This window comes from Tyto alba, unplaced genomic scaffold, assembly GCF_018691265.1.
Source record: "Tyto alba isolate M040663 unplaced genomic scaffold, T.alba_DEE_v4.0 Super-Scaffold_14, whole genome shotgun sequence".
In the NCBI taxonomy this organism is placed as follows: domain Eukaryota; kingdom Metazoa; phylum Chordata; class Aves; order Strigiformes; family Tytonidae; genus Tyto; species Tyto alba.
The window spans coordinates 23,794,964-23,821,651 of NW_024881276.1; the positions used below are offsets into that span (position 1 = coordinate 23,794,964).

The 26,688-nt window shown below is 47.4% G+C and overlaps 1 protein-coding gene across 1 annotated transcript; it reads right to left on the bottom strand.

Moving 5' to 3' along the window:
- Positions 1–562: 562 nt before the first annotated feature.
- On the bottom strand, positions 563–17,702 carry DIPK2B (divergent protein kinase domain 2B). The gene is made up of 5 exons (XM_032994500.2): positions 17,327–17,702; positions 11,648–11,912; positions 4,925–5,098; positions 2,829–3,117; positions 563–1,616 (listed from the first exon to the last, which is right to left on the bottom strand). The coding sequence occupies exons 1-5, from the start codon at positions 17,548–17,550 to the stop codon at positions 1,276–1,278; spliced, it is 1,293 nt and encodes a 430-aa protein (XP_032850391.2). The 5' UTR covers positions 17,551–17,702; the 3' UTR covers positions 563–1,275.
- Between the last annotated feature and the right edge of the window lie 8,986 nt (positions 17,703–26,688).

The following is a 26,688-nucleotide window of genomic DNA, read 5'->3' on the forward strand; positions in this document are numbered from 1 at the left end:
AATTTGCTTGGTAACTCCTGTGCACCTGGATCCCAGGTGAAGGCCCCAAACCCAGGTGAGGTTTGGCAGTCCCCTAGACATCAGGGAAGGTTTGGTGTGGGCTTCTCACAGGGAGCACATGGGACTGACAGAGGGGTGAGAAAGTTGTGTTTTGCAACTCTGCAGCTTTTACCACCTTCCCCCACAACATGAGGCACCTAGCCCTGGGTTAGCCACTGCTGTGAAAAAAGAGTCCACTACCCCAAATTTTAGGTGCCCGAGTCACTTCTTTGGGGACTGTCTTACTAATTCCTCCTTTGAAAGGCAAATGGAGAGGGATGGCTATACCTTCTTGCTGGTCAGGGCTTTGACCTCCCCAGCTCTTTGGGAGTGTCCCAGCACCTACACTGGAGTATTGAGTGTTCAGTAAGTCTCATTGGGCTCAGGGTAAACTAATCTTTCATCCTCCACCTGTGTTGTTTCTCCTCTTTCCCGTTTGAATGGTTTTGTGCAAATGGTTCCTCCTTTCTTTAGAGACAAAAATGTGAAAGTGTCTGCTGAACAATCACATCCCAGAGTTAGGTATTTTTTCTGATCTTAAACCAAAACCTTTTATTAGTCTCCAATTACTGTCCATCAATTTGGGAAAGACTAAAAGTAATTGTATCTGGGGATTACAGAAATTAAGTCTCAAGAGACATGGGACATTTCAGCTTTTTAATGCTGTTGATTGCGTCTTTCTGTTCAGTGTGCCATAAAAGTAATAAAATTCAAATATTTTATAAAAGCGATCTGTGTTGGGAGATGGTACGGCACTGAGCCGGTGGTTCAGTTTATCTATGATTTTTAGCACATTGAAAACCCCCACAGGGAAAGTCTTTAATGCTTCCATTTATCCCAATTATGTATATATCATCTCAATCAGAAAGGCTTTCTTGGCAACAAAGCTCCTCTATCTAGCCAGTTGTGAGCATGTTGCCTTCAGAGGGTTTCTTTTTAACAAATGACATGGAAAACTTTTCCAAGGCCAAAATACGTGAATGAGATTTATTAATCCTGCAGCCCCTGTCACTCTCGCTAATGCTAATAATCCGTAAATTTTGCATCATGTCTAACATCCCACGTAACAAATGCATCTCTGGGAGATGAACTTGGCTCTCTCCTCCTCTGCCTTGGTGAGGAAGCCCCAGATCTGGTGCAGCTCCTTCCAGCTACCCTGGCTCCTTCTTGCTTCCCTCACTGGCAGGAGGCTGACACCGCCCCGGTCCTTCCCAGGGGACGACTCCTCCGAAGCCATCAGTATTTGTCACTGTATTTGCAGTCAGGGTAGCGGTAGGCAAAACGGGAATCGCAAGACCGCAGAGGTTTCAGGAGCTCTGCCAGCTTTGCAACCGCCTCGTTGAGACCCGGGTCATCGGCGAGGCCATCGGCGCAGTGCTGCAGGAAGCTGTCTATTTTCTCCTGCACGGGTTGCAGGAATTTCCCCTTCAGGAGCTTAGGCAAAAGCTCTTGACACACCATGACGAGGCTGTGCTTCTCTCTGATGGAGCTACAGGACACAAATGCAGACTGGCAGTCCACAGTCAAACAGCTAAATATATCTTTATACTCCTGTTGGCCATCAATCAGTTGACTCCCTATTAGAGACAATTAAACCAGTTGTCAGAAACACGGTAGTGAAATCTTGGATAACCACATATGTCTGTACTTCTGTATTAACATGGTGTTTGTTACTACCTAAAGGATACGGCTATCTTTCACCACGGAGTACTCTGTGCTGTAGCTGTATATGGGCCAATTTTCTCACTCCTGAAATATGTATATTTTTCTGAATGACAGAGCTCTGCAGAACTGCCTGAAAGAGGAACTGGAGAGGAGTCTGTCAAGTCAAATGGATGCAGAAAAAATGAAGAGAACTGGAGTATTAACCTAAAATGTGGAGTGCCTACAAAAACTGCCACAAATAGACAAACCCATAATTTTTCCATGTTTCCCAAAATCATTAAATTGCAACAACAGCTCATCTAGCTGGAGTCAAGTTAACAGTAATAGCTGTTGGGACACAAAAAAAGAAACCCAGTGGAAAATTCTCTGACAGCTGCTTCTGAATATTTGAGATCTGCTCAGCTGAATGTGAGAGCTGAGCAAAGGCCTTTTGAAAATTTGAACATTCAAAATGAAATTGTTAAATTAGTGGAGGAATAGTCTTTGACTAACTCTAGTCCCAGGAGCAGACCAATGTAACCTGTGAAAAGTGAATAGTAACCCTTGATTTTAAGTAAAAATGACAAAAGGGGGATTTTGTTGTTATAGTAATAACAATTATTATTACTATTATTATTATTATTAGTTAATGTGATAAATGTCTCTAAAAAGAGTCTGATTTGACCCAATACTTAAAACAAATGACATTATGCAATTTCTACTTGCGAATATTGACATTTGTGTAGCAAATCTTTTAAAAGAGGTGATTTAGGAAGACTTCAAGTGAAAGCATTCAGCACCATGCATGCTGAATGCTGCTGCCAGCCACAGAGGGGTCCAGGCAGGACATGAGCGCCCACGGTCCGTCACCAAACCACTGACCACACAAACAAGACGCGCCTGTCACCTTACTGACTCAGAGCCAGGATGGCAGGAGCTGCTGGTGCTTTTGCTGTTGGTAAATCTCCTCGTGAACTTTTAATTATTTAATTTAGCGAGCAGCGTTTGGTTGGTTAAAAAAAAAAAATATATATATATATATAAAAATCAGCGGCAGAGCCTAGCGTAGCAGGTGAAAGATTCATTTCCCCGGCCTCGCTAAGCCCTCCTGCGACAGATGCGCAGCCACGGCGCCTGCTGAGTACCTTCCTCCTTGTCGATGATCCCCAGCGTGCTGGCATCCCGGATGAACAGATGCCCGTTGCTAAACACGCCGAAGGTGCCAGCGTCCACGTGGGTGAAGTAGAAGAAATAGTTGAGGTCGTTGGTGCCCATGGAGCGGAGGACGGCCAGGAGCTGGAGGGCCAGGTCGGCGGCCACCTCGGGGGCTGCGCCGTAGAAGTCGCGCAGGGGCCGGGTGCTGGCGCTGACCACCAGCCGCCCGCAGGAGCCCAGGTACCGCGGGAAGGGCCACCCCTCCACGTCGGGGAAGATCTGCCGGGGAGAGCGGGAAAGGGGAGGGGGGGATCGCCCCTGCCCTCTGCCCTCTGCCTGTGGACCCACCTCCCTCCCGCAGGAATCTCAAATGCCCTGGCGCCTGCTTCAAGCAGCAGCGCCGGGGTCGTGGTGTGCTCGGTGAGGCAGCCCGCAGCCCTTCCCCACCCCGGCCTGCCCCAGCTGGGGAAGGCCCTGCTCTGTCCTGCAGTAGCTACGCTGGTTTTTTGGGGTTTTGTTTTTTTTTTTTTTTTTTGTCTTTTTTTTTGCCTTTTTTAATTAAGGAAGAAGAATCTGGTATTTCAAGACTTGCTCCATGAGTGATACTAACTGCAAAGTCTGAGATAATTATAGATTTCAAATTCATGAAAATTTTAGCCACAGAAGAGCTAATTTTAGGTGTCTTTATGGAGCCTTCGACGGGTCCCTCACGAGCACTGCATAGCTGAAGTCACGGCTTGGAGGTGAGGTGGTGTTAAAACAGTTTTTGCTAATTTGTAAGACCTGCCTGGCTGTTTTGTAAGACGTTTTGCAATCTCCGGGACAGAAATGCTGGGGGTTTGCTGCAGTGGGGACACCTGGGCTGGGCTCCCTGCACCACTGCAGCTCGTGCTAGCAAGACAGCCATCCCAGGTGGAAACCACACCGCATGACAGCTGAGCTGTTCCAACACAAAACTTTCTGCCATTTACATTATAACTCGTCTGTCCCCCCAGCACCCCAGACCGTGACAAGGCAGGGTTATGAACTCACCCAGTTTCATGTTTAAGGTTGCTTCTCCCTTCTCCTCTAATGGGATTTTGGACACCCACATAAAATCAAGCCATTTCTCTTTGGCATGCTTTCCTCACCTCTTTAAGCCACATTCCCGTATCTTCACAGTGCAGAGAGCTGCAGCCTCCAGCCTCGTGCCCCAGCGAGCCGTGGCTGGGGGGGCTGAATGACCCCTGGGAGACTCCCAGGGCACGAGCACCATTCCCCTTCCCTGGGACCAGGCAGAGCCCTGCCTGCTGCTGTGGGCAGCGGTGGCCTGGGGCAGGAGAGAGGTGCTGCCGCTGCCTCTCTGTAAAATCTCAAAAAGTTGAAAGAAACAGCAAGGGGGACTAGAGGTGGGGTGGTGGTGGGGATGGGTGGGGCATGAGCAACATGTGTAAGGAAAGAGAGGATCAACATGCCAGGCATGCCTGCAGGGGACCGGGGAAGGGGTGTGAGGACTCCCAGCTCCCTGCCTTCCAACTCAGAGCTCAGCTGCATTTGGGATTCCATCAAACACCTCTGCACAGACGCACTTTGCTACGGAGCTAGTTACTAGCAGCATGCAAATGGAAAAAACGGTGCTGGCACATGGAGCCTGGGAAATCAGTTTCCCAATTCCGTGGCCAACCTCAACACTGCATCTTGTTCCTCCCATGCTAAAGCATGCTCTTTCTCTTTTATAAACAGGCTGTGATTTTAAGTAACATATTAGCAATGCAAACATAACACTATGAAGTATTGGGGCTGTGTAAAACTCTGGCTTTCACAGTGTGCTAGTGCAATAACCCATCTGGGTTCTGATTTATTTAAGGGGCTGGGCATCCATATCTCTCCACAACTTCATGGGCTGATGCAAGGAGCACTGCAAGAGTCTGCCTGTCTTCAGCCATCCAGCCCCGTGGAAGAAACATGGTTTGTGAATGCTGGGGATCTTGCCAAAGGCCAGGGCTGGGACTCCTCTGCAGCTGGGGGCTGGCGCACGTCTCATGCTCGGGTTCCCTGGCAAGGGGTTTCGGGGTGACGTTTCAAGCCAAGGCAAGGTGGTACGTACCTGTAACAAGATGGGGTGTGAATTCACTGAGAGGGTGTACAACAGGCGCAGTTTATCCCGGTCAGTGAGGTGGTCCATGTAGATGCTGCCAGCATCTGGCACCTCGGCATAGCGCCGCACTATCCTGTCCAGGAGACGCTGGGACGGGCAGCGCAGCATTGGGCTAGACAGGCCCTGGCGAGAGGGGAAACCACAACAAAGACGTTTATTTTCCAGCCTGAGATGTTGCAATGTGCTTGGCCCGTGCCAGGGTAGGGGCACCTCTGTGCTCTGCCCACTGCAGCACAGCTGATGGTGGGTACGGGCACACAGGGGGATCTCCACAGCAAACCCCTCCTAGGAAAAAACCCTGCGCCATCCACAAATGCCTGTTCACAGCTCAGGTTTCCAAAATGGCACCCAGCCTTCGTGGCACAGCCGTGGAGGCTGCAAACCGATGCGTGGCACCAGGTTGCTGCATGCCAGCAGGCCTCCTCCCTCTGCCCGGGGTTTCCAGCCCTGGCATCCCGGCTGGACCGTGGACGCCACCCTGTCGTTAAGCGGGTGAGTCACTTCCCTTGTTAAATAATGTCTTCGGATCGCCTCGCTATTTGTTTAACCTGTGAGCAGCTTTCTTAGAAATACTATTTGCTGAGGTCAGTAAACACGCTTTAAAAGTGTAAATAAACACTGTATGTGGGTACAAGCACAGGATATATTCTCTCTCTGATAAAGTTGATAACTATCAAAACCAAATTTGAATAGCCTGTGCGTATTTTTTGTAAATACCAGCAACAAATAAAGAACTGTTGGGCTAATGGAGTCAACCATCACTGCATTTCACCTGTCAGATTTGGAGGTTTGGCTTGTAAAACTGCACAAGCAATCTATGGTTGAGATAAATGGCGTAGAAATTTATACCTCTGTAGTCAAAAAAAGACATTTTTTTTTGAAGTCAGTCTTCCTTAATAGCCAAGGAGCATGGACATATGGACAGCTGCCCATAGTGGCACAGAAACGCTGCCCTGACATGCCTCTGCTGGGGAAAGGAATCAGGTTTTTGCTGAGACTTTTTCTTCCAAATGATCCCAGCAACCAAATACACTCTTTTGGGTTTTCCTTATAATTTGATGGCTGGGAGATGTACTTCAGAGGAAAGAGCTCTGGAGCTCACATTGCTCCCTGCCATTCTTCATGCTGCAAGCAAAGATTTGACTCAGCATCTCCCCAAGTCATTTGGTAACTCTGAGGTAGTCTCTCTCAGCCCTTCCTGTGTGAGCTGTTCATTTGGCATAAAACACAATTACCCAGCCACAACAAAGAAACGAAGAAACAAGGAAAAGAGGAGTGTGCCACTCTCCTAGTCGGAGGTGGAAAGCGGGGACTGGACCTCTTCTGCCCCTCCTCTGCCTCCCTTCAGGCCTCAGGGAGGTCCCAGCCGCTCCCTCCTTGGCCATCAGTTGCACAAAACAAGCCCTGAATTCCAATAGCTGGTCAAAACTACCCAAGAAACTTAACCCTAACTGGAGCGTTGTTTTGCAACAACCAAAGAACCATATTTCCCCCTAGAGAATAAAACATTTGTCAAAAATAATTCTCCCCGGTTCTAGTTACAAATCTTCATACGCTCCTCTCCTCTGGTGTAGCCTTATCAAGGAAATATTTTTTCAACTAATTATCTAAAACCATAGAAGGAGTGGGGGGAAAGGAATGATTATGGATTTCTGTCTCACAGCACTTGCAAGCACGTTGTGGCTGACTCTATCACTTTCCTGTTGGAGGAGAGGTGAGAAAAAATGAGCAGAACAGAACTGTGTTAAGTAAGAGGAAAACGGAGGAGAAAGTCTCTTGCAGCTCAGTGTGTATGCAAATATTTGCAGCCAAAGTTAGGAAGCCTTGCTGCCTCCAGGAGTTAGCAATGCAAAAACTGAAACCCTTAAGAGTATACAGTAGGAACAGCAATCACGGTGGCAGAGAATGCATGAAAGTTGTAATGAGGAGTTTTTCCAAGGTCAGAGCTCATCCTCTTAACACAGATGTGGTCATGTGTTGCACGTGGTGATCATGGCTGCTCGTCTCCTGAGGAATCGTTTCAGGCATACCAGTGGCGGTGCGGGAGCAGAGGAGCAGGACTGGGTTCTGCCACATTTATATCAACTGTTGGTGCAGCTTTCTATGATTGAAGGAAGCCCCTATTCACTAAAATTGGACAGTGGGGCCTTTTGATTTCAGCAGAGCCAGTCAACAGTGTAAAATTCAGCACCTGCTTGAGTGTTTCAGTGGAGTGGGACCTCCCCTTCCAGCAGACTGATGGAAACATCCCTATAGCAGAAAGGGAGCCCAAGTTGTAAAACTGTCAGACAAAAATTGTTGATGGAAGAAAAATTTGAAGAACACGTACTCAAAACACTGGACATACTGATTTATCTGAGAGTACCTTAAGTCCTTTGCAGCATCTTATTACCCCAGGGAATAAGACCTGACAGACAGCCTGATGTATTGTTTGTGATTGATATGGAAAGCTTCTTATTTACTTTGATTAAACACCCACATTTTTATATCCGATAATGAGTAGTTCCTTCAAAGCCTACCTACACTCAACTGTGATATTTTTCCCTCTACTGCACAGTATGCGATGCATTTTAAACCCCCATGTATGCATACGTATGCGTATCTAGTGTGGACACACCCAGAATTCACTCTGGTGTAAAGACAACCTCTGGAAGACAACTTGTCCTCACTCTGCTTTCTCTTCAGCAGCCCGAGGAGGGATGGCAGCGACCAGGAGCACAGCTGCCTCCTGCCACATGTGCCGTCACCGGGGTGCAGCTTCACCAAACAACCAGGTTTAGGGGGGGGTCCCAGAGGAAAAGCTTGGATGTAGTTGTCAAACCACCTGCAGCTCCTGGATGTTTGAATCCAAAGGTTTCGTTCACCTCCAAAGGAAAGAAAATAAGGATGCTCTGCAGAGCTGCTGGGCTCATCCCCACTGCCAGCAGGTTTACCGAAGCACATCTCTGATCATGAGGTACCAGGTCAAAGAGGTGGCAGGTCTGGGAGGTGGCTCCAGGAGCCCCGTAATGCCCATCCTTGCCTAGGATGGACCAGATGCCAAGTCAGGAAGCTGCTGCCCATGTGCTGCAAGGGAAGCGATGTGTACCGGACTCGGAGGCCGAAGAACCACGGTGCCAGCACATCGGCTGAGAGCAAGTGGAGGCGCTGGTCAGTAGTTTCAAACAGTACGTCCTGGAGAGAAGGACTGAAAACGGCTGGCTTTTCACCTTGGCACTGCTTTTGTCTGTCTGCCATCAACATTTTCCAGGATGTGCTCTGTAGGCAAGGCTGTAAATTTGCCCCATGGGTGATCTGTGTGAACTTTGTTGTTGTTCTTGCCCTCCAACAAGGAAAAGCATGAAGTACAGTTTGAGGTGATGAGCTCCTGGGTGAAGCAGCGGGTGGCTGGAGCTACCATGCAGGCTGAGCCCCAGCTAAATCCTGCTCATCTCCGAGCTGGGCTGGATTTTGACACTGAAGACTTTGCTGTGTCCAATAAAGATTTTCATTGTGGCAGGAGAAATAATCACAGTGGCAGGCAGCTCAGCTGATGACTGGGTCAGGCAGGGCAGGCAGCGTAAAGTGAAAAAACATTACTTCATGGTCTGTCATTTTGATTCAAGCACGTTATGGTTTGTTGTAATTCTCTGCTCTGTAAGACAAAATTACCTGAGCCCATTAGCTTTCCTCAGTGCTGCTATATGGGAAAAACTGCAGGGAAGGGAGTATAGACACTGCTGGATGACTGCAGATTTGTGAAACAAGATAGGCATAGTGTTAGGCATCAAGAGCAGTGCTGTTAACACCTCTGTAAAGAGAGAGGGGGAAAAAACACCCAGAAGGACAGTGCTGCAGGTAAGTATTTGCAGGGACGCATGGTACCCCCAAGAAAGCCCCCTCCAACAGCTCGTGCTGGATTACCAACATACATCTGCTGCAGAGGGGCAGCAGCGCTGGGCTGGGGTGCAGGCAGTGGCTTTTGGCTCTGAAGAGGACAGGGGGGGTGGGCAGAGAGGAAGGGGATCCCCGGCTCTGCGGGGCTGGACAGCTTGCTGGGGGGGGCAGGGGGGGGAGCGGTCACCCTGTAAACTGAGATGGCCCACACAATGGGACCTGGCGGGGGTTCTCACCTACAAACTCACACACACTGTATGGTTGAAATGTTGCAGCAGGCTGTTTTTTTTTTTTTTCAATTCAGATCAATATGAGACCAACAGCCATTTTGTAGAGCACGTGTCTGGTCTTAAATAGTGATTGTTGCTGAAATTTGGAGGTGGGGGGCAAGGGGGTAGGCACCAGGGCCTCTTGATTGCTATGCTCCTCTGTCTATTCAAGCCTATATGCTGTTAGAAGGGATTTATATCCTGGTTTAAGTTTCTCTGCTTGATTTATAGAACAAAAGAATCATGAAAACACAGGAGGAGCAATCCTGAGGCTGATGTGCAAATTTCTGGGCCTCCCTGCAGCCTCCTGTACCCTCTCCAACTAAAAAACTGCAGGGGTTGCTGAAATGTCCTGGGGAGTTTGTCCCTGGGCACATTCTGCCAGGCTGGCCCCTGAGCTAGCTTCAGAGGCGCCCTGGAGCTGGGGTCAGCTCAGCTCCACACTGCTGCACCGGGAAATTTAAGCGCCTGAGAGAAACTGGATAGGTGCAAGGCCAGGGCACCCCAGCCAGAGTCTCTGCATGGTGCTGTGTGTGCGTGTTGTGCATGTGTGTGTGTGTGTGTGTTTGTTCATGTGTGCATGCAACCCAGCCAGATCAGCTGGGAGCTCAGTTTCATAGGGGATGGTGTAGGGAAAACCGTGTAACACATCCAGAGCCTTTTAAGGAGAAGGATTTGGCCTCAGCTAGTGATTTAACTTTGCAGCAGATGTGAGATACCACAGAGCCACATTTCTCCAGTTACTTTTTCACCCAGCTCAGCAAATGAAAGTTTTAAGCTCTCGACTCCTTCCCTTTCACACAGCGCTGCTGTAGGGGCAGCGTGGTTTTGCACAAACCCCCCTGATTCTCCAGCAAGGCTGAAGGGCCTGGTACCCCAGCTTGCCCTCCTGCAGCCCCTGCAATGTTGCCTTGGGGGACGGCGGTGGCCAGGACTTGCCTTGGAACCTGCTGCTTGCCACCCCCGGGAGGAACATCCCTTGTGGCACTCAAGCTCAGGTGAGGGATGCTCCGAGTCGAAGGGATGCAAATCTGCCTCCTCACCCTAGTGCCTCACCTGAGGTTACTAGACAAAGTACAGTGTAGCGTTGCTCCAAAAAAAGGTTTCCCTGTCTGGCAGGTGTCATCCTGCACCTCACCCCCTGGGAGGGTGCTGGCTTCAGGGTGACCTGCCATGCAAGGCTGTCAGTGATTCAGGTGAGTCCTTCTCGGTGCAGCTCAGGCACTAGCCCCAGCGCTGCTGCTGCCGCATGGAGTCTCACACTGTCCCCTCTCAGGCATGCTGCTTCATGGGGTAACAGAGGAGGAAAAAGTAAAGTGGCATAACTTTAGCACTTAGCAAAGCTGAGCGGATGTGGCAGTGTGCAGGCAGGAGGAAGCAGTTGCCTTTATAGAAAAAAAAAGAAGTCCCGTTTTCACATTCACTTCTCTCTTGAAAGGAGGAGAAGTGCTGCAATAATCCTTCTTTGCCTTTCAGGGTCTTGTTTAGAGTACATCCAGCCTCCACTCTGGCCCCTGCCCCTTGCCAGTGGTTATCACAGTGCTTTGCTGTTGTTTGGATGGGGTGGGGGAGATACAGGTGCATTTGGAGACAACACTTTAGCTCTCAGATGCAAGCCAGCAGCGGCAAAACACACCCACTTGCCCTGTGGTCATCCTCGGCTGCCGATGGTATCTCTCAGCACGGGCAGCACTCAGATGCCGCCTTTCCCCTGCAGCCTGCCCGCTCTGGTCCCCTGGCCCTGCCTGCGTGCCCGTCCCCTCGTGACATGGCTGCTCGTCTATCTGGTGGCAACGACCCCCTCCTCACAGCACGCCTGTCCTGGCTTGGCCTGTGACACCCCAGGACTGCGGCAGAAAGGGCAGCGTGCTTCTTTGTGCCTGAGATCATTTGCTGTAGATGGCAAGCAGAGGAGGAATCGAGGCTCTGGCTCCCACCGCCCGTGCCGCTCGCCCTGCTGGCCACAAGCAGAGGGGTCCAAGCTGCCCTGTTCGCTCACCAGCCTGGAGCAAAATCACTTTCCAGGCACAGGCTGCCCTTTTGAGTACAACTTTGTGACAAAAAGAAAAAAAACCAACCAACCAACCAACCAAACAAAAAACAACTAAAATTAAGCAAGCACTGAGACATGATGGAAAACTGGAAAAAAACGTGTCAGAAATATCCCCACGCAAGCTGTTGTCATGTTTGTGTGCATGGCCTTGTGCTTTCCCTGCATGAGCTGCCGGCAGCCGGTGCCGAGCCCCAGCCCTGGCCAGGCTGCAGTGGCTTTGCCTGTGGCTGGAGGGGGGTTGGCTCTGGGCTTCAGGCGCTCTTCTTCCCCTTGGGGGGAGGACAGGGCTGCCCCCTCTCCACCAGCCAGGGCAGGAGGGAGAGGGCCGGCCACTGTCCAAACTCTCCCTCTACCTGGCAAGTCACAGCCATGTCTCCTTCAGACCCTTCCCCCCGCTCCAAAACCCCATGTCACCCCGCCGTGGCTCCCTCTCCCCACACTCCCCCCCCCACCCCGCTGGTGTGGGGCACGGACCTGGACCAGGTCGGGGGTGAGGCGTTTGGCCCGCAGCCACTTTTGGAAGCGGCTTGTGCGGCGCAGGGCGCGCTCCAGGCTGCAGGTCTTCGTCTTCAGCAGGGAGGTGCAGATGCGCTTGTCAGCCCGGTCGTGCCGGTACTTGGAGGTCAGCCGGGTGATGTCGACCAGCCGCCAGCTCTTGGCATCGTCGGTGTAGTTGCCCGAGTAGCTGAGCAGGTAGCTGGGGGGCAGCTTTAAACGAGAAGAAAGCCAGTTGTCAAACCTGCCAAACCAAAACGAGAGCCCCACGGAGAGCGGGTTAACAAGCCACACGGACACCCGCACAGCGCCAGCGCCACCGAGGCTGCTCCACCACACACCGGCCCCAGGGGCTTTCCGCCATCATGCCGCGAAGGCCAAGCAGCCCCAGGCACCAGGGTGAGGCAAGCAGGTCCAAGCAATCGGCCGAGGAAATGTGCTTTGGAAAAAAAAAACGTCCATCTTCGCTTCCCACTTAAACCATCCCTTGTCACAAACAGTGCCGTGGGGTGGGGGGCAAAGCACCCAGATGGGATCTTTTGGGCCACATAGAGATAAGGAGGGAAGGGAGAGGGCTGCAGGGTTTCGGTTCGTGGAAAGTCTCTGAAATTTTTCAGTTTCCTCAATCCTGGAGAAAGGTGCCCAAAAAAGGAGTACTCGACACTTTAAGGGACCCTGCAGAACAAAACTTCCTGACAGTAAATGTATTTGGGAATACCAAAATGACCTTTTGTTTTGAGGTGGTGACCTTACTCAGTACTGGGGTTGACAGGTCTCCCCTGATGTTACTGGCTATATTTTAGCAGCCGGGGTGAGTGACCTCTCCAGGAAGCATCAGAGTTTGGGGTGTGATGGGGGGACAGAGGGGACGTGTGCCCTGGGCGTGTGGCACCACTGTAGCCATGGAGATCTTGCACTGATTTGTTCCCCCTACACAGGCACAGGAGGGGAGCATATGGGCTGGGTAATTAGGCTGTGACGATTTTTTTTTGTTTCAGCAGCCCCCTCAGCCCTGCCCACACACATGTCTCACATGCAGGAGCTGAGGAGCATGGTGCCTATTTTGTAAGTATGTCTGTAACCTGTTCTTGGAAAGTGGCTGAACTCTGACCTTTGGCTTGGCCAACGTCATACATTCACTGCCTCTGAAACCTCCTAATGTTACTTTTGCCCGAATGCGTAAGAAAGCATGTCCTAATTTAATCTCACCATAAATTAAGGCCGATAGTTCAGAATTGAAACAGGAGAGGCAAATGGATCCCTGCAGGATCAGGTAGCTGGAGTTAGATGAAGAGAAATTAACAATTCTGAAAGCTGAAGCTAATCTTTCCTTTTGACTTCCAGTTGGGAAATAGGCACAGAAATTCTGGGGGGATTAATTTCCTCTGATTTCAGGCAAATAACTGATGGCAACGCTGATGGCAATGTGATCAGTGACCAATCATCCTCCTCCCCACAACCCCTCTTGAAGGCAGCGCCTCAAGCCCCTTTCCTACCACAGACACTGTGCAGGTCAGATCTGGGGCAAGCATGGGTGCCTGGGGAGGAAAGTTCACCTCTACAAAATGCTGGTCCTTGCCCTGCTTTGGCTTTTGGCTCTAGCCATGTGCTTCCTTCAGATTTGCCTTAGAGACACAGGCTGACCAGAAGTGAAGGAGCCCACCCCCTTGCATGAGCAAGTCAGGGGGTTCAGCCATTTCGGTCATTTGGGCGTTTTGACCAATATGAAATTGAAGCATCCCTATGATTTAGGCATCTGATATAAAAATAAATGCCTTGTTAGTTTGGGGATATTTTTGGGGTCTGGTTTTGAGCTAGGACTAAAGAGCAGAGAAAAATTGCTACGCCTCTCTGTGATGTGTTGTGCATCATGACCCCTCCCAGTGCCTAATCTGCAAAGCAAAAGTGTGCCAGGCATGTACAGGGAAGAGATAGCTATGGGCTGGGTTTCTCTTTCTTTTCTCTTTTCTTTTCTTTTCTTTTTCTTTTCTTTTCTTTTCTTTTCTTTTCTTTTCTTTTCTTTTCTTTTCTTTTCTTTTCTTTTCTTTTCTTTTCTTTTCTTTTCTTTTCTTTTCTTTTCTTTTCTTTTCTTTTCTTTTCTTTTCTTTTCTTTTCTTTTCTTTTCTTTTCTTTTCTTTTCTTTTCTTTTCTTTTCTTTTCTTTTCTTTTCTTTTCTTTTCTTTTCTTTTCTTTTCTTTTCTTTTCTTTTCTTTTCTTTTCTTTTCTTTTCTTTTCTTTTCTTTTCTTTTCTTTTCTTTTCTTTTCTTTTCTTTTCTTTTCTTTTCTTTTCTTTTCTTTTCTTTTCTTTTCTTTTCTTTTCTTTTCTTTTCTTTTCTTTTCTTTTCTTTTCTTTTCTTTTCTTTTCTTTTCTTTTCTTTTCTTTTCTTTTCTTTTCTTTTCTTTTCTTTTCTTTTCTTTTCTTTTCTTTTCTTTTCTTTTCTTTTCTTTTCTTTTCTTTTCTTTTCTTTTCTTTTCTTTTCCTTCCTCTTCCTTTCTTTCTTCTTTTCTTTCTTTCTAGCTCAAACGTGCCTTGTGATTTGGCTCAAGCACATGTGTTCAGGGTAGCTCACATGAGACAGATACCAGGAAAGCATCTCACATGCAAGCAGCGCATGGATGTGTGAAATCCAGGGCAGAGCACTCATCTGAGTGCAGATGGAGAAATTTCCTCTGCAGAGCTCCCAGGGGAGAGCCACGCGGGCCTGGGAACCCGGCATGGGCTGCAGCAATTCTGTATTTGGCATCATTTCTGGGCAGCGCAGCGCTGGCCTGGCACACTTGCTAGATACTTTCAAGATTCATCATCAAGTTGAGCTGTAACAGTAATTCACTCTCGTATGAAGCCTTTTAGCTAAAGGCCTGAATGTGCTTTAATTAACACTTTGAGTAAAATCTGTGTGAATAACTGGGTCACAGGTTACAGATTTTGCAGATTTTAGATCAATCCAGAATTAAACTTTTAAGAAAATAAAACTTTTTTTTTTTTTTGTCCCTGGATGAAATGAAGTATTTTGTGTCAGACAAAGTAATTTTGCTTGCATTTGGAGTTCTACATTTTTTAAAAAATTAAGTCTTAAAACCAAAAATAAATAAACGTCATATATAAACCCACCAAATTGAAGCATTCTGGCTTTTTCAGGTTTCCTTCCCATTACTCTTGGCCAAAGCTCATCACCACTGTTGGCACAAGTCTGCGAATAGTTTTAGTCAGCTCAGTTTCTCAGTGTTTTGAAAATCTAGTATTTTACTTAAAGTTTTGTTGTGTTCTCCTCTCAGGACAGTTGGTAGGCAGGCTTTGATATTCTCGTTTACAGATGGGTAAAGTTGGGCAAAGATAAGGGAAGTAAAGAACGTTAGAGCGCAAGATGAGTCACCAGCCATTCTGGGAACAAAACCCACATCTTCTTACTCCTTAGTCGAGTGTGAATGCATGTCACAGCTCCCGGAAATGATAGAGAATTAATGAAGCATGTTCTAATGAGGATTAACACAGAGAAGCGCCAAGTGCCATCCACCTTTGTGAACATGTGAAAAGGTACGGTGGAGGTGGATAAAAGAGCCTAAGTGGCACTGAAATTTCCCCTCTTTAACCTTCACTTGCCAAAAAATCCCGGCTGTTCAAGAAATCAAGTGGGAGAACAAGTTTAACCCCTGCAAAGAAAAGCCTGAAGCTGACTGACTGCTCAGGAGAACATTTATAAAAGTTACCCTTTCCAACGTGTTCAGAGCAGAGCTGTATGTTATCACTTATTTGTGTGCTGCACTGCTTGTGGGAAGCCGACTGCGTGCTCGCAGGAGAGAAAAAATGTCTCTAGTTGAGGAAGCCCCTCTACCTTCCATGAGGCAGAAGCATTGTGTTTGCTCCCACATGTTTGTGGCTTTGTACTCCTGGACCCTGCTCGGACCCTCTGCACCCCCGCACCCCTTTCCTGCTGTCCTCTGGAGGAAAGCCAGGGTGGGGGCCTCCTGCTTTCGCTCACGTAGCACATCTTTCCCGTGCCCTGATGCAGCTCACAGCTGGCCACCGGCCAGCCAGAGTCAGTTGCTCGCTGCAGAAGTCTACTGCTATTTTCGGCAGGGCTGAAGGAAACTGCAAGGCCCCAAACCTCCCCAGCGGCTAGGCGGGAGTAACTGAAATGGTATACCTGTGACAAGCTGCACGCCTGGAAGCTGCTGTGTACCCTGCAGCAGGTCCCTGAAAACCCTGCACGGGCGAGTGGCAAAGGGGCTGTGGCAGGTTGGGGCACGGTGCAGGAGCCAGCTCCTGTGCTGCCCTGCTGCAGAGAATAAAACGTAGGGAACCCTATACCCCAAACATAACCCCAGCCCCTGCAGACCCACACCGGCACACGTCAGCCAGCTGAACATGCTGATTGCAAATTCATCCTGCTTTTTCGGACAGGAGCCTGGGCTGGGCTGGGCTGGGTGAAACCTAGCACTGCTGGCCTGGGCATTCTTAGTGCCTCTTCACCTAACTGCACACCCTGGCATCGCCCTCGGCGCGGGTCAGGGGAGACAGAAAGCCAAGAGGGCAAAGTGCCGAGGGCTGGGACCCCCGGTGTGCCACAGCAAGGGGTGCCCTGACGTAGCAAAGCCACACGCTGCCTTCTTCCAGCAGCAGTAAGGGAAGGATGGATGTTCAGTACTACAAGTCCATCCCAGACAAACCATTATGATTTTACTATGCTACATTTTATAGGATAGTTTAAGATAAAAATGGTGATTTGTCCAATATAACAGTACTTACATTACAGCATTAAAAATACAATTTTACTATAATCATTTCTTCTCCCCCAGGCCTTTATATCTATAAAAGAAAGTGCATATGGCTCCATAAATCATATCAGACCCAATAAACCCTTCCTCTGCCAAGGACTGCCTTTAACTTTCTCCTCATATACACTGACAACATTTTCCCTGCTGTCGTCAGATACATTCTGCTTTTGAACCTAAAACTGATTGGATCAGTCTGACGACCACTTGGACAGCATCTGTCTCATCGACTTTGAGGCAGATGCAATTTCTGTCTCTGCTTTCAAGTTCTTGCAGAAACCTCCCAAAAGCATACTAATAATTTAGCCCCGTCTATTTTCGAGCATGTAGGTAACCTGATGTGCAAAAGTCCTTGTGCCTCAGGCAGGTTTAGATCGCTTTTGATCTTGGTTAATACGCACGTGAAATTCTGCACATTTGTGTTGTTGCACCTGGTACAAAATTACATTGCATGTTTATATGTTTGTAGTTAATATAGTCCATTGGGAGCGTACAAAGCTAAACCCCCTTTGCCTTTACTCAGTTGCTCATAACAAAATATTTACAGTACATCTAAAGAAGCTGATTTCTTCCTTCCCTCTTCCCTTCCCCCATCACTCCCTTGAATTTTTTCAGAGCCTCTCTCCATGCAGAAAGTTGTTCCTTTTACTCTTTCTTTCAAATTATAATTCAGGGATGAAGTCTGATCATGTTTGTGTGGCTTTAAAGGAAAAGAAACAAAGCAGCAGCTTATAGACATTAATTAGAATACTAGGTGCAGTAATGGCAACCGGGTGCTAAGTTACTCTTTGCATTGTCATTCATTAAAGTACTTGGAAATACTAACAGGCAACTTTCAAGTTACTATGCAGAATGCTTTAAAAATTACTGTGCTGAGTTTCTGACCTTATTTCTTCTTTAAAGAATTTCTTGCAAATGGATGTCCCAATGCAGGCGTTGCATTTATCAAGTCCCAGGAAAGTCCGGCCAAAACTGTAGCTGGGTTTGACGTGGGGCGCAGACGGAGAAGCTGTTGCTGTTGTGGAAGGGTTACAGCTCAGAGCCAAAACCAGGAGCAGCATCAATGAATCTGCAACTCTGGAGCAAAGGCAACGTATCCAGCGCCCCATCTACAGTAGCGGAGAACTCTGCCTTTTGCAAGCTACCCCTCTCTACGCTTTCATTCTCTTTTTGATGACCTCAGCCTGCAGTGGTGAGCCCCGAAACACGGCAAGACACTCTGGGTGCGGGAGACCCTGCTGCAGTCCCCATCCTGCCAGCTGGTCACTGGCTCTATTGGCTTGAGGTTTGGGTGGGAAAGATATGATGTGGGGTGGGGAGAAGGAAATACATGGAGGATGCAGATAACTTGGGTTGCCATGGTTACCTTTCCTTTACTTGGTGCAGCTGCTTCAGCCCCTGCTGACCCTCCCATCAGCCGACTTGGAAAACAACATGAAGAAGTGCTCATCTGCACTTTGTGCAGACAAATGAAGGATATCCTGTTGCTGGAGCAAAGGGCACATGCGGGACACTTGGTAAAAACTGATTTGGAAGGAATAATAGTGTGGCAGGAACGCACATTTTACCAGAATCCAGACCCTTAGCATTGCTTTACTCCTGGAGATTTGTGATGGCACATCGCTTGACTTCTCGGGTGCTTTCTTGGCTCAGTTTCCCCTTCTCACAGAAGTGCTGAAAAGACTGTCAGGTTGAATCATCGCCGTTTTGTTTCTTGAAAATAGCATTGTTTAGAAGCAATTACACCGCAGTGTTTCATGCCATGGAAAGCAGGATAACCTGAAGCTTTCCAAAACACCCAGCTGACGTAACAGCTTGGCCTCTAAGCTGCTCTTGAAAAACGGGGCTTTTCAGCAAGACTTTCATGCTTTTGAATACCTTTTCCCTATGGTCCTGGCACTGGAAAGAAGTTAGAGAAAGGGACGGGGCCTAATGCAGGAGCTTGCCAGTGGTTTCAAATGCACTTAGAAACTACTGCAATCACACCCAAAAGCTGTTCTCATCAGGCGAAAGACTTGAAAGTTGTGGAAACTGCTGGATACCTGACCTGTCCTGGATGCTGGGTACAGGACTGCCCCTCTCCTGGGCCTGGAGCGGTGGGCTGCAGGCATGGATCCCGGCAGGCTGTGGCGGCAGCTGCTGGAGGCCGGGAAAGCAGACCTTGAAGGGGTGTTCCCTTGTTGTACCCTGGCCCCAGACAGCACAGCATGTAGTGTGCTGCTGCGCTGGCACCGGGGTTTGCCCCTCATCCGTCCCCAGCTGTCATGTTTTGATTGACATGGGAAGATCTCCTGGGCCGTATCTCACCATGGGAGCAGTGAGGAGCAGACTGAGGCTTTGGAGACTCCTCGTCCCCCCAGCTGGACCGCTCACACCACGTGGGCAAGCCACTTCCTAGCACAATTTTTAAAGGAAAAAAAGGTGCACTGTAGCCATCTTTTATTATCCCCCTTCAATGTTTAAACACAGTCTGATGGGACTAAGGCACACGTGAGCCACAGGGATGCGTGCTGGGCTCTGTGATCGCCCCTTGCTTTTCGGAGGGGCTGCTGGAGGAGGACAATCCTAACAGCACAGAGCAGCTCTTTCAAGCACAGACACTCATTAGTTGTGGCACCTGGGAGATCTGGGGTCCCTCCTTGACTCCATAACCTTGTGTGAGGTTGCATCATCTCCTGGTGTGTCCCTATGAACAAAATGGAGGTAGTGACACTTAGGGTTTGTCTACAGGGCTCAGCACAGAGACATGAGGATAACGAGTCCTGCTGAGAGGGAAGGGGATGTAATGAACCCTGCCAGTGCTGCCAACGAGAGGGGCTGGGTGGTGCTGGTACGCCAGCGACTGCGTTCAGCACACAGCTCTGCATTGCGCCATGTTCACATTTGGCCTTATACTCCAGTATAAAGCTCTTTGAAATATGCTGGTGGAAACAGCCATGCCAGAGCTCAACACCGGTACTAACCACTTCCCACACTCAGAAGTTTATCCCTGGCATTTCCTATTGCTGGTACATTGCTCCTTTCCCCTCTGCAGAAATTAGCCCTTCCTACCAGGAGCTCTGCAACACTGGCCATGTTCACATTGCTCTCTGCCTGGCTATTCCCTGGATGGTACCAAAATTAAATGCCAGCAATCTGTATTTATCTTCACTATGTAATAGGTAAAACACATATCCTTCAGTTTCTTTAATAATTTAACTGCCTGCCTTCGGTCTTCAGTTTTCCAATGTAATTTTAAGAGCAGAGACCCGGGCTCCCAACTCCTGGTGCCTCAGCCTGCACTGCCCCATGGAAACCCATGGAAAGAGGAGACCTTCAGTCCCTGAGGCTGTTAACCGGCCCTTTCCCATGGCAAACCCCACGCTTTGGCATGAAAAACCACTGCATAGATAGCAGGGTTTCTGTTCTATTACTGATGCCTTGATGGCTGTGTTGTTTTTGCACTTTTGCATAGTTTACGCACGTGTAAGGCAATGTTTATCTTTCCCTAGGAGCAGCACGTGCAATTGTGTTTTCTTACAGTGTATCACACCTGCATCACCTTGAAGTGTTATAAAAGCAACTTTTTATTCAAAGAGTGGAAGCTGGTCCATCATACCCACCTCGAGCTTGCTGCTGGCATTTGCGCTTGCCCCCAGGGTCTGATCCCCCTCATTCCCTCAAGCATTTTTGCTCAGGCTGGGCTGTCGCCGAGCACAGATGATGTGAGTAGGAAACACTCAGTCATGCTCACGACCCTGAAAACAAAGCTTAAAAATGAGTACACGTTCTCTGAGCTGGCCTAAAATGGCAGCCAGGAAACCATGGCTTGCTGTATGTTGTGAGAGGGGCTGCGCTTCTGAAAGCAGCCTCTGTTTTAATGAGGTGGTTCAGCGGGTAATGTCAAGCCTGTGTTTGTTTTCCTTTCCTTCTGGTAACATGGTAAGTAGGTGTTGTGGTCAGGTGGTGAACGGCCAGGTCTGCAGTAGCCTTGTAGATCTTTTGCTTGTGCCAGGTGGGAAGAGGAAGTTGGATTTTCAGGGCACTGATCGCAGTGGGGTCTGCTGGAGCTGCCGACAGGTTGGCCCTAATGACCCAATGGGACCTTCACAAACCTTGCAACAAGACACTTCTACACAACTCCACTAACCATCTAAGAACATGGAGTCAGTGGCCCTAATGGAAAAGCCTAGTTAGTTTTCTAGAAGTTATCATTTCTAAAAATTTCTAATATGGACCAAGATGCAGGTACTGCCCTATCAAAGTCAGATCAAATGCAGAAAAGCTTTTGGAGTGGTTTCTACCAACAGAGGTAGAAGAGTTTATTTAGCCTCTGTGCCCTGATGTCTCCTTTCTCCGTATGCCATGAGAGGTACAGAAATCCACCCGGCAGCACAGGCCCACTCCTGGCCACAACCCTGCAGGCAGTGGACTTTCTGGATCCCAAGAACACCCAGTCTCCACAAGACCTCAATGTCTGTGGGTTTGGAGGGATGTGGCTGCAGCCTCTGACTATTCATCAAGGCAGGAGAGGACCTGCCCTCCCCTGCTGCTGGCTCTGGAGGAGATGAGGGGATGACAGGCTGATTTCCCAAGTATTCATGGGGTGAAATACACCTTTTACTTAACCTACCTCCCAGTGTCCACCCAAACCATTATGAAATCCAGCTGGTCCCCGTTGCGTCTTTCCACGCCAGTCCCTTGCCCATCTCCCCCTGAGCATCTCCGGCTGCCCCCGGGGGTGAGTTCCATGCTGGTGGAGCCTTGCAGCCACCCTCTCCCCATCTCATTGGCACTGCTGGCTGGCTCTCCCCTAGCAAAACATGGTGCCAGCTGCGTGCTCTGGATCTAACTGGGACACTGGAAATGGCTTTGCGGAGCAGGAGACCTTTTTAATTAATTAGTTAATGAATTAATTTTGGGTAATCACCACGAAACTCTTCAGAACAGCCCAGATGCAGAGGAGCAGAAGGTGCAGCTCTGCAGCTCCTCAGCTGACACTGCCACCAGGGTCCTCGCTGCTACTGACCTGCATCTGCTGATAGGGACCTTGCTGCTTGGGCAACCTAAGTGGCAGGTTTCAGACGTCACGTCACCTCATTTTCCTCCTCAGCCCAGGTTTATTGCTGCAAAAGAGCCTTCTCAGCAAGTACAGGGTTGCTGAGCAACAAAGTATTGCCTGGTGGGTTGCAAGAGGGCTGCATCTCACTGCACAGCACAGAAAAGAAACAAAATATAGGAAGAATCGAACTTTTTCTGGAAGAGGAGAGGCTGCTGCTCTTCCTGAGGTCCTTGGTGGGCCCTGCTGCCTGCAGGGCCCGGATAAGACCTTGGCTGCCACACAGAGCGGCTTCACAGGACAGGGTGGAAATCAGCTCAGGGTGTGGTGCAACATGATTATTCTTAATAGTATTTTTCATTAATCACATCCAAGATAATCATTAAACTATTGCCAAGTAACCAGTACAGACTTGATATCAAGCTGCTTATCACTTCAATCCCAGTTCAGGCTGGATATGTGGATTAATAGCTGGAGCGGCTTGACACATTTTCAATTCTTTCAAAATGAAAAATGTCTCTTTTTGAATGCTACAAAACCCATAACATTGGGGAGGATGCGATCACTTCCTTTTTCTGCATTTTCCTCCTGATTGCATGATTATGAAAGAAACATCTGTTTTGAAGTGATCTGCAATAGAAAATTTTTGTTCCAGTTGGATTTGTAACGGACAACTTCTGTTATACACTCTTATTCTCTCTACCCTCTTTCTTTCCCTTTTTCTCTTGCTGAAAAATGAAAGGGAGAGGAGGAGAAAAAATCAAGCAAACAAAACCCACTGCCCAGACTACAAATACAAACAGAAAAAGGGTCCATAGAGGTGTGGGTGGTGTGAAACATCACAGATGAGCTGGTAGAGCATGTTTGCACTTCAATTCACTATGAGAAGATTTGGTGGTGTGTGTGTATATGTGTGTGTGTATGGATTTTTCTACATTTTGAATCAATGAAAATACGAAAACAGGAATAAAAATTTGACATTTTTTTTGCATCACCAGGAAATAATTCCTATTGTTTGCTAAGTCCGGATATAAGTAATCAGAAGCATCAATAATCTACTCTATTAATAATATAAGAAAATAGGTATTGTTCTGTATCTGTGGTATTTTTTTGATTCGCTCTGACTCCATTCTTCTGCTGCAGAGAGGAAAGCTGCTGTTCGAAAATTTCTGCCTTTGCACGCTGGTAGGCAGCTGGAAGAAAAAGCCAGCTAGAAGAAAAGCCTCAGGCACTGTGGTCAACAGATAAGGCCAGTTCTAGTTTGAAAGAGGCTGAAATGTCAGTACAAAAGGCCACCAAATGCTATCAGCTACTGTGGTGTTTGCAGCATTTATGGAAGATCGTGCCAAGCAACAAAAAGCATGGAAGAGGATCCTGGATTTTGGTACATCAGTGTCCACAGACAGAAAATGACATACAGGAGTCTTGAGCCTACAGGAAAATGATAGTGAAAAGAAAATTAACTGCACACCAGATCGGGGTGTGCTGGTCACTCCCTGCACAAACCATACAGGAAGGAAGCGAGGAGGAGCTGTCTGGAAAGGAAACAAAGCTCATTGTCAAGGAGCACTTGCCCTCCATCGGCAGCAGCCTTGCCAACGCAAGCGGCAGTGGCGTGTGTGCTCCTGGACCACTCGTTCAGCAAAGCATCTCCTGAGGTGGAGTCCCAGTCAACATGACTGCAATTGAAACACTGGTGCATGCGTCATGATTTTCTTTGACAATCCTGCAGCAAAGAAACAAATCATTCCTCCCTAAGCAAAATAAATAAATAAATAAGGTCCTCTTTCTATAGAAAACAAGAAATATTTTAATGTCATACAATTTTCCAGAAGGAAAAGACCTACTCACAGTATTTTTCTTCGATACGTGTTATTGATTCTGTGTCCCAACAGTTAAAAGGATTAAAAATAATGCAAACTTTTTGGTGTTGTAACTTCAGATTTTCTATCAAATTCCTCTGTAAGGCAGAAGCAGGACACAACAGGGTCATCTACAATAAAAATGGCATGACAGGGTGACACTCTTGGAATGGGCTGGCTAGTGAACCAGAGCTGTTAAAATAGCAGCCTGGTTTCCAAAGACCAAAGTGAAATTCATTTAAAATATGGGTATGAAAAGACTCCTTCTGAATTAGTTACCTAGTAAAGGAAGAATCTTTAAAAAGATATACCCTGAAAGAATAAAACATGACAGATATTTGATCCAGTGGCAGACTACTGACTTTGTCAAACCACATATTTCTTTCTAGATACCAATTGTTTGGTCCCATTTGATTTCTGTCATTCAGATTGGAATCTCTGGTTAATTATTTTTGAGTGGGAGTATGGTAATCCATATTTTTCATCAGCTGTATGGTTCCAGTTGTTTGGACACAAGGAGAGGTCAGGTAGTTTGTGAGAAAGGTGTGAAGACTGCTTTGACTAACCTTGGGAGTAGTCTTGATCAATATCTAGTTCTAGGACTAAGGAACTCAAGTATGAATTTTAACAGTACAGGTGCACTCTAGGCAGTGGCCTTTGTTTTTCCCATGTACCAAAGGATACAACCCTAAGAGTCTTGAGTGATCTTGTTCTCATGAAACTGACATTTGCAAGTGACAATAGTGGGGACACTTTCTCCACATGCATTAACCATTTTTGATATTCAGGCATAGATTCCTGTTCAAGTGAGATTTGGCCTGATACAGACCAGGTGCAGTTGTGCCTGGTGCAAACATTCACATGTTCTTAAAAACTGGCCTAATCTAAAAGTGTATTAATTGGAAAAAAAAATAATTTAGACATGAAATGTATTGATTTTCTTTGTATTTTTTCATATCTCTCTTAAAACCCTGGCTTCTGTTCTCTTCTGGCTATAAATATGGTATTTTAGTGTTTTGATAACTAGATGTGTGACCTAGGCCACCTCCCTTCTCTTTAACCATGTTCTCCCACCAGCCTCCTCCTTGCATTTTATAAGAAAGAGCAATCAAATGAAGGAGAATGCTCCAAAGCCCCCCAGGTCGAAGCAGACTGTTACAATCTGGAAAACATTTTTTGTGTGTAAATAATGGTGTCTGGGGACCAACAGTGTGAAGCAGTAGAGCATATACATTAGTTATATTTGTGGAGGACTCAGGTACACGATTCAATGCTCTATTACATTGGGGTTTACATGTCTGGATCCAGATTTTCTAGGATAGGCATCAAAATTCCTGTTAATGAAGCAGGGTAAGTGAATCAATTCCCTAAACGTGACTTAATCTCAGATCAGGTTCAGTCACGAGCTCAGAGAAAAGCCGAATAGCTCATGCTCCATGAGCAGTGGTCAACCTCAGCCTGTACAAACTCTGTAACGTAGTCTTTTATGCTTTGGCTCTATACTGAATTGCGTATGTTACTAGGCACAGTTGAAGGCTTGTGATGTGCTTCAGCACATTGCCAGATCAAGAGGAAAAAAAAAAAAAAAAAAAAAAAGGGTATCTTAAAATCTGAGTTTCAATGGTTTTATAGCCAAAATGGCTTCAGAGGAAAAATACTCTGGAAAACTCCTATAAGGCAATTAGCAAGGTGGTGTCATTTCTTCTCATTAGAATGCTTTTCCCCATTGCCAATTTATTACTTCTGCCTTTAACCTCCACGGGGGGCAAGCATGCATGTCAGCCTCCCTTATATCACGCACTGATTTTTCCTTCCCCTGCTGCTTTTTCTACTCCCATCTCCGCTTTCCCACTTGCCATTTTCCCTGTGAAACAGCCTCATGACACAGCAGCCTCTATGCTAGCCGGGATGCCCCGGGGACCGGCACCCGTTGCAGAGCAGAGCCTTGTGCAGCCCCTTGCAGGCACAACACCCTTGTGAGAGGCACGGCCAGGCAGCTCCGGGGCTCGGGGCGCTCCTCCATCCCGGGTACCCATACACAGGAGACTACACACCTGTAGCAGAAAGGTGTCCTGTCAGCGTGGGGACGTAACTAGCTCCTCTTTCCTACTCTTCCTGAACTCTCCTGTACATCAGTTATTTTCTTGTGATTTTTAGCATCCTTAAAGTAAATTGGTGACTACTTTGAAGATCCGTGTTAGAAAAATGGAGTGCCCACACATGCGTACACGCATGTACAGACTCATGAAGGTATGTGGGCTGCTCTTTCTTGGATTTCCAGTGACTTTGTATTTGCAGTTCTGGCACCAAATGAATCTGGAAGCCAAAAATCAAGAAAGGGTTAATTAACGAAAAAAAAAAAAAAAAAGCAAAAGCAAACTTTGCCTTGTTTGCACTGATCTTACATCAGTTTCCATGGAAATGGAAGTAGAACAAGCCAAGAGCAGTGGTGTAGCCAACTTCAGCTGCTGGCTTCTAGTTCTTGCTTCTGTTTCCATGGAAATAGATGCCAAATCAGCAAAAAATAAGCTAACTTGTTTTAAAATACTAGAGTTTTAGAGGCTTGTCCTTATTTAACCTCCATCAGGAAGATAGCTGGTGAGGGGCGGCAGCCAGAAACGAAGGGAAAACTGTCAGAGGCTCTTTCAACTGCTGATTGCTTGCTGAACTCTGTAGAGAGTGAATTCACGGGGCAGCTACCGATCTTCAGAAACATTTTGTAACTCTCCTCCATGTTGTAAATAAAATAAATTTTTCTCTTGGCTTGGATAGTCACAGTAGTCTGTAGGAGGCCAAACTAACTGCTCCTTGCAGTGCAACCGTGCAACTGCCTCCTTAGACTGTCTTTGCCTCCAACAGTTCAGAAAGAGCCGTGCTTTTCTCAGTATTACAATGTGCAAGCTATCCCCATTCCAAAAGCAATACTTTGTGTCTCAAAGTTTTGAGAGCAAAGCAAAGGAGGATTAGCTGGGGGAATTCCTGACAGTGTTTTACAACAAACATCCCACTTTCTTTTTTTTTTTTTCCTAATCTGGGAAGGCAAAATTTCACTGAGATAAAAGAAGTTGACCATAGCCTATTGCTTATAGCAAAATGTGGATGGGGAAGCAGGGAAATATGAACAGAATCCAACCAAAAAAATTCTGCTGTAATTTCAAGAACTGAAATTTCATCCAAAGCTCATTTTATTAAAACCAACTTTAATAGAAAGTTATTTCAAGGGTGGAGGTTGGCTTTTGATCCTTAGCTGTTGCTGTGGTGGAATTGTCTGTAGGGGAGAGTATTTCTTGGTGGGAAGTTGTGCGAGGACAGAGATGAGAGTCCCATCCTTGGCCATCATTGTTCTT